The sequence below is a fragment of the Echiichthys vipera genome (genome assembly GCF_963691815.1).
Source record: "Echiichthys vipera genome assembly, chromosome: 5".
NCBI lineage: Eukaryota > Metazoa > Chordata > Actinopteri > Perciformes > Trachinidae > Echiichthys > Echiichthys vipera.
The window spans coordinates 30706750-30724929 of record NC_139830.1 but is presented as its reverse complement, the minus strand read 5'-3'; the positions used below and the strand labels follow the sequence as shown (position 1 = coordinate 30724929).

The window sequence follows — 18180 nt, the reverse complement described above, 5'->3', positions numbered from 1 at the left end:
AACGGGTCATACGTCCTCTCCATGTCAACATGTATTAAAGAGATCTGATTCATCACACCAGTTGACTCTATTTTTTGAAGAATTTATTTCACATGAAGTCATGCTAAATGTTGTTCCACATTCATTTTAAAATTTTAACTTTAATACTACAAAAGACAGCAAACTAACACCAACATACTGTATGCCTAAGCAGCCACACTAATTACACAGTCAATAACGCAGAACTTATGATGAGAACTGCAAGAAGAGGAGGTGGGAGTGAGGTAGTGTAAAGATGCGCGCGGGAGATATGACCAATAACCACATTGCATTAATATTATTATTATCAATTTTATATTATTATTGTTAGTATCCATCCACCCATCCATTAGCTGTAATGCAGGAGATGAGTGTGGAGGTTCAGATGAGTCAGCTGTCTCTGTTTATCTCTGTTAATCTCCAGTCTCTCATCTCCAGTCTGTGTAACTGTATAAGGTTGAATTGCACATTCATACACTTCACTGATCAACCTTATACAGTTACACTCATAGGCTACTACAGTATATGACATAAATGTTACTACATGTGTGCATGTGTTACAGACGTCCTGTCCAGTGGGTGCCTCAGGAAAAATATGATTGGTTAATCTGTAATTTAAAAATATGTAAATCCAACAGAAAAATAAAATCTCCACCCACTTTGCTCCTCTCAGCTCTACACTAAAGCCTTAATATACTAGTATAAAAATATTCTAATGACATTCATTATTGTTATGCTGAAGTTAAACAATAGGCCTACAGAAAAATATGGGGGTGCATATCATGATATTTTTTTACATTAAAATCACGATCACGATTTTATCACGGTTTTTCTACATTGATTTTTAATCATTTTGCAAATTACCGAACCGTGGAACCAAAGTATATATATTTATATATTAGTCTCTGGTAGTGTCGAAGTAAAGGCACCGACTATGAACCATAAGGTCATGGTATTATCATTCTCCATCTTTCTCTCACTTTGACCATTCAACTTCATTTGTCTACTGTTTACTGTTGGTCTACTATTTTTCTTGGTAGAATAATGATAGTTAAGTACTGCATTGAAGTCAATGAGAGTGAATAACCTGATTAAATGTTTAGTGTCCATTCATTTAGAAAAATAAATGAGTGAGTGAGGGTCGTGGTCCTGATGCGGAGTGCTGTAACAAATGCACTGTGACTGCAATATCAGTGGTTTGAATTCAGCTTGGGAACCAAATGCATCTTTTTTTCCGCTGTAGGCTAGTTCACTTGGAATTTTTACAAGGCACTTGGGAAATAGGACTTTATATTAGTCTACACTGACAGTAAACAAAAGCCAATTAATAAAAAATACTGCCACTTCTTTAGTTTGAACTTGGGCTGGGATTGTAGGCTGCATTTCTCCTTCTTTTAGCTGTATGGTTCTGTTACCCCCTCCTCTTGCCTGCCACCTACCCCATTCATGTTAACAATGCATCTAACTCCCCTGTAGCCCAATTGAAACCAGGTCAGTAACAGGGTCTCTACGGGGAGATACCGACTTCAATAAAGATATCATGGTCAGCATTGTTGAGCCCCCAAACAATAAAAGCATGTGATGTGCCATCATGTGAAAATCAATAGCTATCAGGTGAAGGGATTCTTCCTCTTGTCTAGGTTGTTTGTATTACATGCTGACTCAGTGACAATAATAAGACCGTGGGAAAAAGAGCTTGCATAGAATCTTCCTAAAATTAAGGAGAGGTAAGATGATGTGTAGAAAGCGGTCTATAGGTTCAGTGGGAGCTGTATGAGGAAACGTGATAGTCACAAAGATACAAGATGAGAAAATATTAGCCTCTTCAGAAAGTGATGCTGTAGGGTCAGATATAACTGAAGTTTCTGTAGTTTACATGCCTTGACAAAATATGACAACAAAAACTTTCAGTACATTGGCAAGCCATGATAATGTTAAACATAACATTCATTTAGAATTAAATTCACAGTTTTTTTTTTAAATGAGAAAATTCTAAATATGACAAAACTGGAGAATGTCACATACTTGTACATTCCTTCTGTCTATACTCTACATTCATTTCATCCATATTGGTGCACTTTTCCTAAAGGCTTACAGATTTGGGTGATATGGAGCAGTACCATGAGAAACTGTGTGGGCAGTGTAGTCAATTTCAAGTGACACAAGAAATTTAAAAGATGATGTCTTTCTTTAGAGGTACATTATTACGACCTCCACATGTCGACATGTTTGTTTTCATGGGTCCTCAGGAGGACCTAGTTTTACAAAAACTGACATCTCATCTCATCTCATCTTCAACCGCTTATCCGGGGTCGGGTTGCGGAGGCAGCAGCTTAAGCAGGGGACCCCAAACTTCCCTTTCCCGGGCCACATTAACCAGCTCTAACTGGGGGATCCTGAGGCATTCCCAGGCCAGTAGGCTGGCTAACTTACTCATAGATAGCAACTGCTAACCTCATTTAGCGTATGCTTAGCTGGAGGTGTGCCTGTGATATTGTAACATGTGGTTTCAGTGAATATGATCAAACAAATGTTGCCGACTGGGACTTAAAGAAGTTTTGTAACGTCCAGCTTTTGTCATTGAGACACGTAAGGAGGATATCTAAGATGCTGGAGTTATTGGCCTGGGAATGGACATATAATGGTGTGTCATCTGCATTGAAGTGATGGGAGACACTATGGTTCTCGATGATGTGGCTGAGAGGAAGCATGTATATGGAAAACAACATTGGGCCATGAAATGGATAACTGAAGAACCCGTAAGATAAAATGAAAAACAGTGGAACTGAACAGTTAAAGTTCTATTCTAGGGGCAGGACCATAACACGTTTAATGCAGTTCCCTTTAAACCGGCCCAGGTTTCTAGATAGTGCAGGAGAACAGAGTGATCTATTGTGTCGAATACAACACTCGAATTTTAAAGCAGTAGGACCTCTGTCAGCTGTTAAAAATAAGTCGTTAGAAACCTCTACAAGGATTTTGCAGTAACGGTTGAATAATAGCATGTTCAAAGATGCCAGATGAGAGAAACTGTTAATAGTAAATAAAATAAAAGGACCAGCAGCTGGAAATACCTCTTCTAAACCTAGTTGGGATGCAGTCTAAAACACAGGTAGAGTATTTTATTTGAGAGATTAATTCCCTAAGTGCAGAGATTAGTGGTTTGAGCAGGTAGGATTCAAGGATCAGGTGAGATTTGAGACAAATACTCTCTATTTTGCCATTAAAATGAGTAGCAAATCTTTGCCTTAAGTAGCCAGAAGACAAGAACGGCACTATATAAGTACAAGTCCGTTTAACATTTAACAAGTCCAATTACTATTAAAGCACTAATGAAAATTAGCATAGCAATTGCAGCGGCATGCTAAGATAAGATCCACGTCACATGCTTATAAAACGACATGTGTGCTGATACTTCCTGTCAAAATGTTTTAGTGTTACTTAGAGGACTATAGTTAGCCTAAAACTAACAAGTGTCATTTTCTCTTCCTGCAGCTGGATGAAGCAGCCACTTTTCACATCAGGACTGACAGTTGAGAGAGGCGATACCTCTCCTGTGATTGGGTGCGGTTTCAGCTCCTCCAGTGGACACGCCCCCAGTGTTTCAGAACACAGTACTGCTTAGTTTCTATGATTTTGAGAGCATATTTTTTCATACTTGGTGATATTTGTATTTATTCAAATTTGGCTGGGTGGTTAATAACATTTTTTTCTGTAGTTCATAAAACTCAGATCCCACTTTTGTCAAAGCTTTACATGGACTTTAAAAGCAAACAATCAAACTAACAAAACACTGGCTAATACTATGAGTATTTAAGCTGAAGCTCAGTCATGACCAGTCATTCCTGTCTAATTCACAGAGCATCCTGGTGTGGAAATTGAACATGGGGGCAGAGGAAGGGCCAGGTTGTTCTGCCCTTTTGCGTGCTCCTGGATCATACACACAATTTCATGGTTAGTGATCGGTTGCACAGAACAGACAGCTGACCTCCACTTCTCTCATTCCTCAGTATCTCACTGTGTGTGTGTGTGTGTGTGTGTGTGTGTGTGTGTGTGTGTGTGTGTGTGTGTGTGTGTGTGTGTGTGTGTGTGTGTGTGTGTGTGTGTGTGTGTGTGTGTGTGTGTGTGTGTGTGTGTGTGTGTGTGTGTGTGTGTGTGTGTGTGTGTGTGTGTGTGTGTGTGTGTGTGTGTGTGTGTGTGTGTGTGTGTGTGTGTGTGTGTGTGTGTGTGTGTGTGTGTGTGTGTGTGTGTACCATTTTCCATCCTGGCTGGTCCAGCATTAGTTTCCACCATCACTTTCACTGCTACGAGATCTATGTCTGACATTCTAAAAATGCAATTTGAGCCACTCACCATTTTATTATTGATTTCATGAAAATGGATCTCGCAGACTTTCTCCACCACATCCTCAATTTCAAATGTTACAAAGCCAAAACCTGCAGGGGAGACAGATGGGTAGAGAGAATAAAGGTAAGGGGAGAAAAAGAAAAGAGGGGGAGGAATGGACACTTGGTCATAATTCCACAAAAGCATGATCTGCTACAGCTCAGAACACTCATTTCTATCGATTACGAGGTGGAAATGGAGCCGTCCACCTCACACATCGCTTTCTTCAGGCTCACTTAGTTTTATAGTCCAGGTGCAACAAAAGCCCTGTAGCGATCAAAATGATACACATTTCACAACTGTACAACACAATGTGGGTTTAAAGTGAAGGAAAAGCAACATAAAACAGCCATAGAGGCCAATACAGATTTAAGACTGCTGGATATAATGTGTCTGCTTTATTGGTAACTCAGTAGAGAATCTAACCAGTTTAGACTTGAACGAATACCAGAATATTCTATCACACAGTTTTAGAGGAAGCTTTCAAACCAACACTCAGACAGGGTAAATGGGAAGATCAGTAATACAGGGTAATAGAATACTTCACATATTACACAGGGAATCAACAGAAATACAGAATATACAGCTGACAAATTGATGGTTGAACACAGTGCAAACACACACAAAGGTTGGAAGTTCATCATCTTTATTTTCCTGACTGTACAGAATGTGTGTACTGTGTGTGCCTCTATTCTTGTCAGAACCAGGTTGACTTTAGGGAGTAACTTAATGGGTCGGGGTTAGCAAATTATATGTACAATTTATAATGCTGAGCAACTGATTTTGTGTAATAAAACTGTCCTCTAGACTGCCCAAATCTGGGAAAATAACATGCCCCATGTACAAAACAATGCCAAGTTAACCAATCGTAAAAATGCACAAATCAACTGCTGGTGGCATTGAGAATTTGGAGCTGTGGTTTTTTTTTGTTGTTATTTGCAAGGACATTAAGAGAGTGAGGGCATACGGCTGGTAAGTCAGCCCCTGTAATATGGTATCCAGTAGACCTTATGAGCTCCTGAAAAATTTACATTGGTGTCTATTGAAATGGAACAATTCTTATCTGGTCCCAGTCATTATCTGTCCTGGATAATACATATGATGTTTGTGGAATTAAATAATATTTTTTCATGGTAAGAGTTTGACAGTTAAATTGTTTAGTGAAAGGCTCTGGAAAAAGCCTAATGAGAGCGACTATATTTTTTGCCGCCTTCCCTCCACTTCTTAACTCTGAGTGCTGCTTCGAAAGAAAGAAAGCCCGTTCTTGCTGGAATGTGGACATTTTGGCACTAAACGCACTAGGATCTTGATTTCAATCTTGGCAGAAGACGCAGAAAAGCATTTATTCCGCAAGAAGCGTATGCTTTACCAGATGAGCTAAAACAGATACACATGAAACCTGAGGCGCCAGGCTACTGTGAAGTGTGATCGCTGCTCGTTGGGGAAAGAAACTGCAGAGTGACAGAACAGAGTCGCCAAACACAACGCTACTCGTTTTTAACAAAGACAACGTCTCTGGGGATCGGTAAAGTGTCCGGATCAGTTTAGAACAACCGAATGAAAAACTTGGAAAATGCTCCGCTGGTTGTTTATTTTTCAAGATTGCTTATTTAGCTAATTTAGCCGTCAATCAAAAAAGGATCCAATCATCATGCAGTAGCCGAGCGTCCGGGCCAGCCCACTGTCCCATAGACCCCCAGAGATGCTGAGCGTCCGATAGGCAGGACAAAGCCCAGCATTTATCCAATGAGTGTCTAGTTTGGCTGCAGTGGAACAACCCGCTCTACGCTTCCCCATTGAAGTCAGTAGAAACTGAGCGTCTGACTGTGTAAAGTGCTGTGGGGATGAATGAGAAGGAGCTGATTCTGAACAAAAGATGAAGGCTTTCTAGTGCGTATTTAGTCAATGAAATGTACACACAGCAGCACATATTTCACCACTTCCTTTTTTTTTTGGTGACATTTAAGGGGAAGCTGAGTTTACCTTGCAGTCTTAGAGCAATCACCACTGATTCATATCTACTACTATTTCTTCCGAACATTACAGCTGTTTTGGCGTTCACGTCCTGGAGAAGTTCCTCCAATTATGAACTGTTTAAGTCAGATTTTATACATTTGGAGTCCGGTGCTCCACTCTCTGTAGGCTTTTGTTTGGCCATTCTTGACCTGGTTGTCTCAACGTCCATTTCTGTGTGTGGCTGATTACACGCGGCCCTGCACCTCACTCCCTTTTTTGGGGACTGGAGGGGCATTTACCTATGCTAATCAAGATAATCTAGAACCTGCTTTCAATTAACAAGGAAATGGGATCATTTTAAGCACTGAGGTACAAACAATTCTGCAGTTTAAGAACACGTCATGAAACCGACGTATACTTTTCTTAAGAACAAATTTAAGAAAAAAACTTTATAGAATAGAAGATATTGGTGAAGGAGCCCCGATGAATTTTGAACTTACTTTGCTCTGGTGGCAGGATACACCACTCTAATAAATGTGGATGTCGTTTTGTATCTGCTGGATGTGGAAATATTCAACTGTTAGCTAACACATTAACAATCTTGAGCTGTTAGAATTCATAAGAATATTTGACTTTTATTGTTTTAACTTCATTAACAAAGATGTGTACATGTGGACTTAATATAGCATTAGTTTTCCCTTGTTCCAGTGGAGGATTGGTTAGACTGATAGATCCAGGGGTCTGAAGCAAAAAAGTACACAAAAAAAACAAGAAAACAGAAAACTGAAAAAGAAAACAATCTAATCCCTTGTTTCCCCTCCTTACCTTCCTTTTCTCCCAGAGCCAGCCCTGTACATCTTCGAGCCCTAAGCAGTATATGTTTAGGGGCCATGTTTCACAGACAAGAAGCATTCACAGAACCTGCTATCATACACTCTAAAAAGTGTGACTGGGCTAAATTAATATTTACAAAATAAATACTAGCAACCTTTACATGAAAAAAATGACTGTGCATTTTGGTATATTGTGTAAATTTAATCAAATTTGAATTATCTATCAATTGCATTTTATTTATTTATGTTTAAATAATATCAGCTGAAAATCAACGAGTATAATTTGATTATATTTTATCGGTAAAGTCAACAATGTTTAAAAATTCACAAATGTTACTCAATGGAAACTCTCTGTTTTTAATTTGCGTATACTTCCGCCCCAATTTGCACCACATGGACGTTGCCAAAGCAGTTGAACATTGTTTTGAGTTACCGCAATTACCTAACAAGTTTAATCTCTATCGTGATTCAAAGTCACCGGGAGTTTCCTCCCCTCCCCCACCTTAACAAGCTAACTTAGCTAGCGGTGAGCCAGAGGCAAACAAAAGTTGTTCTGAGAGGTGAGTATAATTACACACTGTGTTATCAGCTATACTGTACTTGAGTAACCCTCAAAAGCGGTACATTCACCGGCTTTACTACTTTTCCAAATAATTTAGTTGTGGTGTCTCTCTTGGTATTGGTGGGGGTGGTGGCGGTGTGCGGTGGGGTGTAAAATATGTAATTAATTATCATGTTATGCCTGTGAATAGGTGATGACTGTGTGACAGGCAAACAAATACATATATTTTTAATCCCTTTTCAGAGCCAGAGGAACAAAAAAATAAATGTTATGATTACTAGAGATGAGCCGGATAATTGGCTGAAACGGATGAAGCACTTTTGCCGAGGCCAAGTAATATACAAGTAATATGCGTCAATATCCGTGCTCGGATTGAGTGACAATCCTCATTAGCAGACTGTGTGTCACAGCCCCCCTCCCCTACAGACGTGTTACTAGGTCTCGCTCTCACGCACACACAGAGCAGCTCTCTGATCACTCAGGTTCACAGGTCTTTTCCTTTAACTTTTAAGTTTCTTCAGCTTCAGGTTTGTTTGGTCTGGTTCGCTCAGACGTGCTGCTTGGTAGAATCGCGTTGCTTCTCGTCTGTGGAATTTTTTTCTTTTTCTTTTTTTAAACGTCAGCTGGCATTCCATACAAAATAAAGGCAGTAGTACACACACACACACACACACACAAACACCCCTGGTGTGGATATTAAAAAAAAAATCCAAAAGAACAAAAATAAAAAATGAAAGCATGCATAAAATATGGAAAATGTTATTCATAGATTACAGTTAATTATGTTGACATTTGGTTCGTATTGTGAACATTCTTTAGATGACAGATAAAGACTGACAAGACTGAAAAAGAACAAACTAAAATCAAGGGTCCTCTATTTGTATGTGTTATTAGTGCTTTCATTTAAGTAGGTTACTATTTATACAGTTATATGCAAGTTAATAGGACCTTTTTCTCATTACTTTAGGTTTTTACCTGATGGGATGGCAGTGTAAGATCTGCAAGTCTTTGTCTGCTACAAAAGGCAACCTACTAAAGCATTACAGACTACAGCACGCAACATTTGGTCATGGGCAATCCCAGCCATGTCTCTATGGTAGTAGCCCTTGCATATTCAAAACGCAGAGTGCGCTTCGCACACATTTGTCCAGGTACCATGCAGCTAAGGAAAGTCTAGAGCCAAATATCCTCTATACTTTTAACTGTTTAGTTTGTGATGCAAGTTGTTCCTTTGAGAAGGACTTTTTGTAGTATATTGGAAATCATCTGAAAGGTCATGAAAATGTCTTTTGTGTTTGACGGGTGCAATTTCAGTTCAAATATTAACAATACATTTCTGAAACATGAAAGCAGAAGACATCAACCCTATTCTTTGAGTGATTTTATGCAAGATGTGTGTGAGAGACACTATAATCAGACAGCCCACCTCTCTGATATACCAGAGGCCGGTGCTGATGAGGGAACAGGTTTATATTGTGATCCTGAAAGTGCATTATACCTAGTCCTGAAAATAATTGGCTTTGTAATGCATCTGTGAGGTGCATTGGGGCTTTGGTTGAAGATCTTCACTTCATTTGATTATCAGCATCTGTAGCCGTTGTTAGAAATCCCCTTGATTTAACATTGATATTAAATGAATGCACTGTAGACCAGGCCATCATTACTGACTTGGCAGAACAATTAAGCAACTTTCATCCCATTAGGACAGCACTAGGAGCAGGTGGTCCTCTTAGTTCAGCTTTTAAGAGAAGAAGGTATTTTAAGGAACATTTCCAGTGTGTTAACCCTCTTTTTAGGTTAGGATATATGGATGCCACAGTCCACTTTCACAGAGGCAAAATCAAACACTCATGATTGATTTTCATAATTCTTCTGGTTGTTTTTGCAAGACCACCTCACAGCTCCAGTATGGAGACGGACATTTCTCTGCTGGATAGTTACCTCTGTTTTGTGCCACTGTTAGTCGTGAGCACAGGCTGTACTGATCTGACACTGAGTAAGTTTCCTGTGTATTTGGCTGGCCTCAAAAAAGGAAATGTCTTTTATCATATTTTATTACGCTGCCTGCAGGCCTCAAAGCTCCTGCCATTCTGAAAAGACAATTTGGAAATATACATAAAAAACTGCTTTATCTAATGTAGTGGTTAATGTTTCACAGATTGTGGTTGTTCTGTAGGAATTGTTAAGTCACTGACTGTTACATGGTTTACTTCAAGGCTTTGTCTGAGTTTAAGTGCTGCAGTTAATTACTCTTCAGGTCTGTTAAGAAAAAAACGTCACATTCATTTAAGGGACTTGCTGCTCTGATTCTGTTGTGTACACCAGGGATACATACTGTATGTTGCATGTTTTAATAGAGGAATTTGAATTCGCACAAATTCATGATTTGAGTGCCAATTTTTTTGCAGTCTGAAAAGGTTAAGACTAAACTTTGAATCACACCCTAAAGTCTTCTGTCCATCAATGTTCACAAGTGATGGGCAGAGGTCATAGGTCATTCTGCACTTAGGAGAAATTTGTAGCTCATTCTCATCTTTCCTTATGAACATGACATCACTTCATAATTAGCCTTGATCCAAATAGAACAAATTGCCAGCATACATATCTCTATTGTGCACATTGTTTATATCTGGGTTTCTTTCAGCACCGCTCTCCATGTCTTTGTATTTTGGCATTTTTACACAAATATATAGATATATTTTGAATACATTGGAAATGTATGTGTAAATTAAGTTGCATGAATAAATGTTTACCTGCTGATGTCCTACATATGGTAGGACCTGGTAGGTACTGACCTAAAGTTAGTTCTTGCAACAAGGCCTACAGGTCTCTGGGATTCAGGAGTCCTCAAAGTACTTCCTCAGTTGAGGTCATCAGCGTCCCATCCCTACTGTACACAGCTTGGATGGTTTCCCCCTCCTGAGGTGCCAGATGGTTTTCCAGAAGCACCTTTTTCCATGATTTCTCTAGACTTCTCCCACATCCGCTGCTTTACCTCTGACACGGCAGAAGCTGCAGTGGATGGGGGGCTCTTCCAGAAGTTACCAGTTCACTTGCACGTCCAATTTAGGCTTACCAGGTGTGTTCAGAGGCTTCCCCCACCCCCTTATGACTCCAGTTAGGGTCTCCAAAAAAGCAGAATACTTCAGGGTTTGACCACCCATATCTATAGGAGGGCGACCCTCTCGACCCCCGGGTTAAACTCCAAAGCACCAGGGATTTGTAAGTATCCCCACACCCACCTGGCACCTCACACCCTGGGCATCTCCAAGGAAGAATAGGGTCTAACCCCTATCCAGGATTATGGTTCCAGAGGATCCACAGGAGACTGTACATGAAGGTAATCCCCACAAGGTCTAACTGGTAGCACTCCACCTACTGCACAAGCTCTGGCTACTCCCCCACGGAGAGGTGATGTTCCACGTGCCCAGAGCCAGCCTCTGTCACCCAGGTCTGTTCCATCGAGGCCCCTGACCTTGTGACAGTGCACTTGACCCCAGGGGATCTTACCACAAGTGGCGAAGAAAGAATTTCTGTGTAAATGGATGAATGTGACAAGTAGTGTAAGAAGCGCCTTGAGTAGTTATAGAGGCGCTATACAAGTACAGCAACATATGTAGCTCGACTGCAGTACATTTAGAGATCTGAAAACAAATACAAATTACATTTATAAAGAAATTAAATTAAACATTCTATTATTTAGAGCATTATCATAGACAAAACTCATTATAGGGCGCTCTCACACTGTCCATTCGTACCGTGCCCAAGCACGCTTCACAGCTCGTTTGACCAGTGTCGACATACATTTTTTACTGAGCACTGCAACATAAACTCTACAACTATCTTTCTTTCAGAGCACATCACTGCAATTTTTTTTTACGTTATAAAAGTAACTGATACATGATATTAAGTACGTAGTACAATACACGAGTACACTAACAAGTGAAAAAGCAGGATACAAAATACATCCAACTATGATGTTGATTGAAGTGTGGACCTAGCAGCCAATTAAAGGCCACCATGCAGGCAGCCAATCATGCAAGTGGATCCGCACATCAGAGCAGAGAGTTTTAACAAATAGAATGTCACTCACTGTGACCAGCAGCGACAGCAGATAATTGTAGCTGCGGTACCTAAGGGGGAACTTATTTCGCCATTGCAAGTGATAAAAAAATATATGACGATAAGTGTGTTTCTACCATAATGTGATTTGTACCACTGGGTCGTGTATTTTTCTCTGCTGAGGCACATTTGAAAAACCCAGCTTTCTATGCATGTACATGCTTCAGTGAACTGAAAACTGAAAATATCTTCGAATGCAGCAAAGAACACAACCCGATAAGCTGGGCTTTAATGAAAAATGAGCAGAACACCGCCATCTAGTGTCTCAAGATCGTAGTCGCAAAGTGTGTCAAGTGATCAGCCTGTGCCATGTCAAGTGATGAATCTTACAGGGTAAGGACTCATTTCTGGCAGATACCGTTACAGTTTAGTAAAGATGGAAGTGATCTTAGCGATCAAGGAGAAACGTAGCCATTTGGGCGTGCGTTTCTATGGTGATGAACTCCTTTCTCTCAGTCCATGGAGTGAATGCTTGGCCTATATTGACTCTGGTTTTTGCCCGTCTCCGGTCACTCAGCTGCTGTGACAACATGCCCCCTTCACTGAGGCTCCGAAGCAGCTGCAGGATTGGCAAATTCCATTTCACCCAGTGCCAGCCTACAGTAGCTGCACCCAACAACAGACAACCCAACAGAATGTGACAGAAAGTCATTGTCAAACCCGTCAAAATGTTTTAAAATATAAAATCAAACAAAATATATTTTTTTTATAGGAAAGCTATACTTTCATTCTGTACCCCTCAAAATGTATTTTATAAATATAGCTTTAATAAAGATTTTATAAATTCAACCTTTAACTTTGTGAGTCTGTTGTAGCCAGCACATGACAAGTCTCATTAGACAACCATCACATTAAATGGAACAGAACCAATACTGACAGTATGCACACTGGGCTATGCTGAATTATAGCTTTAGACAAGGTCAAACTGCATGGACAACCAACATGGCTTATTATACCAATGGTCAAAGATATAACATGAGCTGGCACAAATATTAACAATGACACAATACACAAATTGTCCAAACAGTAATATGAAGGTCCTTTATTCTTCTTGACAGCTACTGTAATAGTCCATTTAAAGAGATGTGTACTCACCAGTCACAGAGGAAGTAGTTTAACATTTACAGATCAGACACCAGCAATGGAGTATGGTCTGGCTGCACAAGTTAATCTGGTGTAGGAAGGATTCTGCATTCTTCCCTCTTTTCACTCCCATTTGGCTTCCTGCTTTTGCATCTTTGAATTATCACAAACTCTCAATAACCCCAGCAGTCTAGATAAACCAAGAGTTTATTGCCTAGTCTCTTCCTGCCCACAAGACATATCACCTTTAGCTGTCCTGAGATGTTGATTCTAACTGTCTGTACCTCTCCCCTTATGCTCATCTAAATCTACAGTAAGTTTTTGAAGCCTCATTCACACCTTTGACCACAAGATAAGCAATTCGGCTGGTGCCCCTTCTAACGAGGAAAATTAAAATTCTTAAATTTGAATAGTCAAATTAATTCATAATTAATACGCTGATAAATCAAATCTACACTGTTTTACAGGTTTATAATCAGGTATAGAGTAAAAACATTCTGGGCTGTTTATATTTCTTTACACCAATCACAATCATCTTGGGTTGTGGTATGCCAACGATGCCCTTGCAAAACAGATAGCAGAGGGGCATGACGTCCCGCAAACCAGAATACAGAGGAACAATCTGCCATTTTCCATGAAATGCAATCAGTCACAGCCTCAATGTCTGTTTCTTTAGTTCTCATGGAGCCATTTGCCAGCAGAGCCACGATATTGGTTCTCCCCTCACCCGCTTTTGTACCTCAGAACACTGGCCCAAAAAAGCTCATGTGAAAGGCAATGCCAATATAACAGCTTGAATAAGTGAAGGAAAACATCCTGATATGGCCTTGATATCACAAGTGCATCAGTAATCCCTTCTTGTTATTTCAATAAGAACAAAGTATCAGACCCAGACAAAGAATCTGTCACTGATACACATGGTGTCACCAGCTGATTCTACTTAAGTATAGTACTTGAGCAAATGACTTAACAGCCAAAAAAAAGGTTGGAGCAGCCCCACTGCCCGCCTGAGCAGCGTGGCTCGGCATTTAGAGATTCAAGGTCTCACCTATTTTCTTTGCATGACATGTAGTTTGCAACACTGAATGGTCTTTCGAAAGTCATATTGACATATCAGCACTTTCACTGCAGTTTCAATGTGTATATGTAGAATCTGTCACTGGCATGAATAAAACCGTCTTTACTGTTTCAAATTAAATACTGTTTATGTGGATAAAATATTAAATAGGACATCTTTTGTGACCTATAAATGTTGTTTAATAATGTTTTATAGTCATGTTAAACAATAACGTTAGCGTGTTGCGCAGCTAACGTGGCAAGCTTCCACATAGACGGTGTTTTCAGCTGCTATGGTATCTCATTCCGTATATGGTAAGTGGCGTAACATTTCCCGTCATGCAGCGTAAACTGTTGGCTGATTACAGCAGACAGGTCAGACAGGTCCCCAGGTCAGGCGCTCTCGTCGTATGCCACCATGGGCTTAGCAGCCAAGCGCGGTACTGCAGCACTCGCCTATTTAAGTGGCTGTCCGATGGTCTGGAAGCACATTCGCCCATTCAATTCCAAACATGTTGGAAAAAGGAGAGAATCTCTGAAAAAAATAAAAAAATAAAATAAAAGAAAATGAAATCAAACCAAACAAAAGGCTCATAATTATATGTAAGTCTCAAGAGGAGGCTCAACTCTTCTGCTCAAACTTTTAAGACATTGTGTCTGATGATTTTTCTATTGTTTTTTTTGTTGTTGTAAAACTTCTATTGGGCAAATGGGGGTGTGTTTTAAACAATAATAGTCTGCTGAGTTTTTAAAAATATAACTTGTAGTAGGCCTATACAAAAAACTCAATATAGGCTAATAAATATATAAATAAAAATATATAAATATAATAATTCGAATTATATTCAGGATAGTGCTTAGGAGAGGGAAGTACAACTAATACTATTTTCTTTAGATGGTATTTTGGCACATTTTTAGTAAAAAATCTCACTAAAGAATACAAACATCACTTTGCTTGATTCTATCCATTAATACAGTATATATTATTGTTATTTCATGTATATATAAATGTATATAATATGTTGTATATGTTTAAAACATTCAATCAATTTGCCTGTGAATATTCTCATTTGTCCAGGTCACCATTATCCCCAAAGCAATTTCAGTCAAAAGCAACTGGACTTGGTTATTTGTCTAGGAAGACGTTTCACCTCTCATCCAAGAGGCTTCATCAGTTCATGTACGCATCTGACCAGGCTGTTGCTTTTGACTGAAATTGCTTTGGGGATTTAATCAATTTGCTAACTACCGAGCCATACGATACTTATCAGATAGACAGACTCGTGCTTGCTCTTGGGCATGGTCGTCGGGAACTTGAAGATTTCTACATTCGGTAGGTCCAGAACCAAAATGGCGGCGTCCTTAAGGGAGCCTGCGCTACTGAGCAGCTTTCCATAGGAATTAATGGGCACCATTTTTAACGCACAAGCATTTGAAGAGGAGGCCCTGGACGATGCAGACCCACTTGGTAACAGACACTGTAGAGTACAGAATGCTGTGCACAAAATTCATGACAAATGCACTTTAATTTTCTTTTTATTAAAGAAAAATGTTTTATGTTTTTAAAAAGAAATGGGTGCTCAGTATACGCAGCTTTTCACCATAGACCAAGAGGCCCATTCCATCTCCAGCTCTGTGTTTTGTACACCACCATAAACTCCCGTCTCCTAATGTCAGATAGACAAAATAAATTTTTACATCTTTATATCCTACTTATACTTATTGTGATGCCAGCTCTCAATTTTCACCTGCCCCCTAAAGGACAACATGTGATTTCCAGTGCATAATAAGTGCTAGACGCAATTATCACAGCATTGGAATGGCATCTCACACTTATAAAGATTTGTAAGGTACTCATGTATTAATACACACACACACACACACATAAACACAGAGTAAGACAAAGTGGACATAATGCAAGCAAGGGTTTTAATGCCAGAACCCATCGGATCACACAATAAAACAAATGCTAGCTTGGCTGACCTTCATGTGGTACAAGCAAACGCACACACACACACGCACGCACGCATGCACACACACACACACACACACACACACACACACACACACACACACACACACTCTCTGTCAGTCCTGTAATTCATACCAGGGAATTATGTGAGCAAATCATCTTGTTTGTTGTGCAGTTGGAGTGTGGTCACTATGTTACATATTATACTAAGGAGCACCTAAAATACAAAAAATAACTTCACTTTTCACTATTGATTTTGTGATCGGGAGGGAACGGGAGACATTTTGTTATTTTTGTAAGTGAAAATCCACTCCTGTGTCAGTCTCTAATTTGAACCGCTTTTCACTTTTAAGTGTATGAGGACATATCAGTGCATGTCATCCCAGTTGTTTAGTTCAAATGACATTGTACCTGACTGATTTGTTTCCACTATAGAGTGCTGCAGGGCTGATGTATTTTTGTAGGCTGACCAGGAAGTTAGCATTGTCGTGGTTCTCTCGACAAAAAGCCATTTTTCCATTGGCTTTTGGATTATTGCAGAAAAAAATCTATGTAGTGAACAGAATATGTAATACTTGTTCAGCAAGATAATCTTCAACTCCACTTTTTCTCAAAAGATGATTTTATTTTCCAGTGTTCCCAGCCTTTATTATATAGGACAGATAGGAAATGGGGTGAGAGAGAGACATGCAGCAAAGAGCCGCAGGTTGGAGTCGAACCCGTGGCCACTGCCCCGAGGACCTTCAGCCTTTTTACATGGGGGGACTCCTCTAACTCCAACTTTTTTTGAAGCTTAAATGCAATCTTCAGAAGTAAAAAGCCAACGTCTGACTGATTTCTCATGTACAGCGTGATGATGCTTGTAGTTTGACTTAGCCACTTGGTAGCAACCGCCTTTTTTACGACACGTACATGCTTCAAAATTCACAAGTAGTGTTTATATGGATGTATTTTGTTAAAGAACAAATTGTTAAAATCTGTTTGAACACATCTTATTTGTGGCATCTAATCAACCATCCATTTAAAAAACCCAATGGCTTTGAGGTGAGGGAAACCATCAAAGAAGTTTGGGGTTTTGACTAACTAGACTTAGTTCTCAAGTTTTACAAATTTGGCATTATTAAATGTGTATTTCAAACACAACACTCACTTTTTTGTGGTGGCAATTTGCGTGTGTGAAACTTTTTTTAGCAACCTTAATAATGTCTCATATTTGGTAACAAATGTAGTCTTTATCTAAATTTTTGAGTCAATTAGCTCCTAACTGCGGTATTTGTATAAGGTTTCAATAGTGATGTAATTCACTAAGTACAAGTACTTTGTTACTGTACTTAAGAAGATTTTTCATGTATTTGTACTTTACCTAAGTAGATTTAGTTGTGTGTACTTTTGACTTTTATTCCTCTACATATTGGTTGAGTTACACATTGCTTTCAAATTGTTGTTTTTCCCCTGAATGAAACAGCTACAATCGAGACTGAGGCTGAGCAATATATGTACATTTTATGTACATATAACAACAAAAAGTAATGCACAGATATTCCTGCATATTCCACATATTTAGTTTGTGTCCCACAGTGAAAGTATGTGACCTAGTATAAGACGGCCATGCGCCGCGGATGGAGGTCAGGGTGGATACGTAGGACGTAAAGCACGGAACTTGAAATTCTAAAGGTATAATCAGTCTTTGAATGGCATTTCACTCTGCAGGTCACCCCTGAATAAAAAAAAACAATTCTGAGGCACAGAATGGTAAGTCCAGTGTGAGCTGCCAGAGGGTAAACACAAGGACAATAACGTTTCAAATAACTGATGGGATATTAGTATTATCATCTACAGAATTCTGGCCCAACCTGTACAATTTTTGTATTTACCAAATATACATACAGTGGTCACACTTTCCTCGTCGCATTAGGCAATACACAGTACTTTTACTTTTAAGACTTAAACTATATTTTAAAGCAAGTACTTTGTAACTTTTACTTAAGAAGAAAGGTTCATGTGGCACTTCAAAATTTACACATTTGTGTTTGTTTATTTCTACTTTTACTTTAGAACAATGTTTTACTACTTCCTCCGCCACTGGATATCAGACTGACATCACAGATCCACGAACTGATACAGATTCCATAGTCTGATATCTTTATGAATTATATGGGAATAATATTAATATTGACATGTTGAGACAACTG

The 18180-nt window shown here is 39.3% G+C and overlaps 1 protein-coding gene across 6 annotated transcripts in view; it reads right to left on the bottom strand.

Annotated features, from left to right (window-relative positions):
• Positions 1 to 18180, bottom strand: part of LOC310947614 (RNA-binding protein Musashi homolog 2-like) — a gene marked incomplete at both ends in the record, with an annotated part of 337457 nt that overhangs the window by 71007 nt on the left and 248270 nt on the right. For all 6 annotated transcript variants that reach the window (XM_083914481.1, XM_083914482.1, XM_083914483.1 and 3 more), the window contains one exon: positions 4372 to 4454. In XM_083914481.1, the coding sequence (XP_083770607.1) occupies positions 4372 to 4454 (83 nt within the window). The remainder of the gene's footprint in view (positions 1 to 4371; positions 4455 to 18180) is intronic.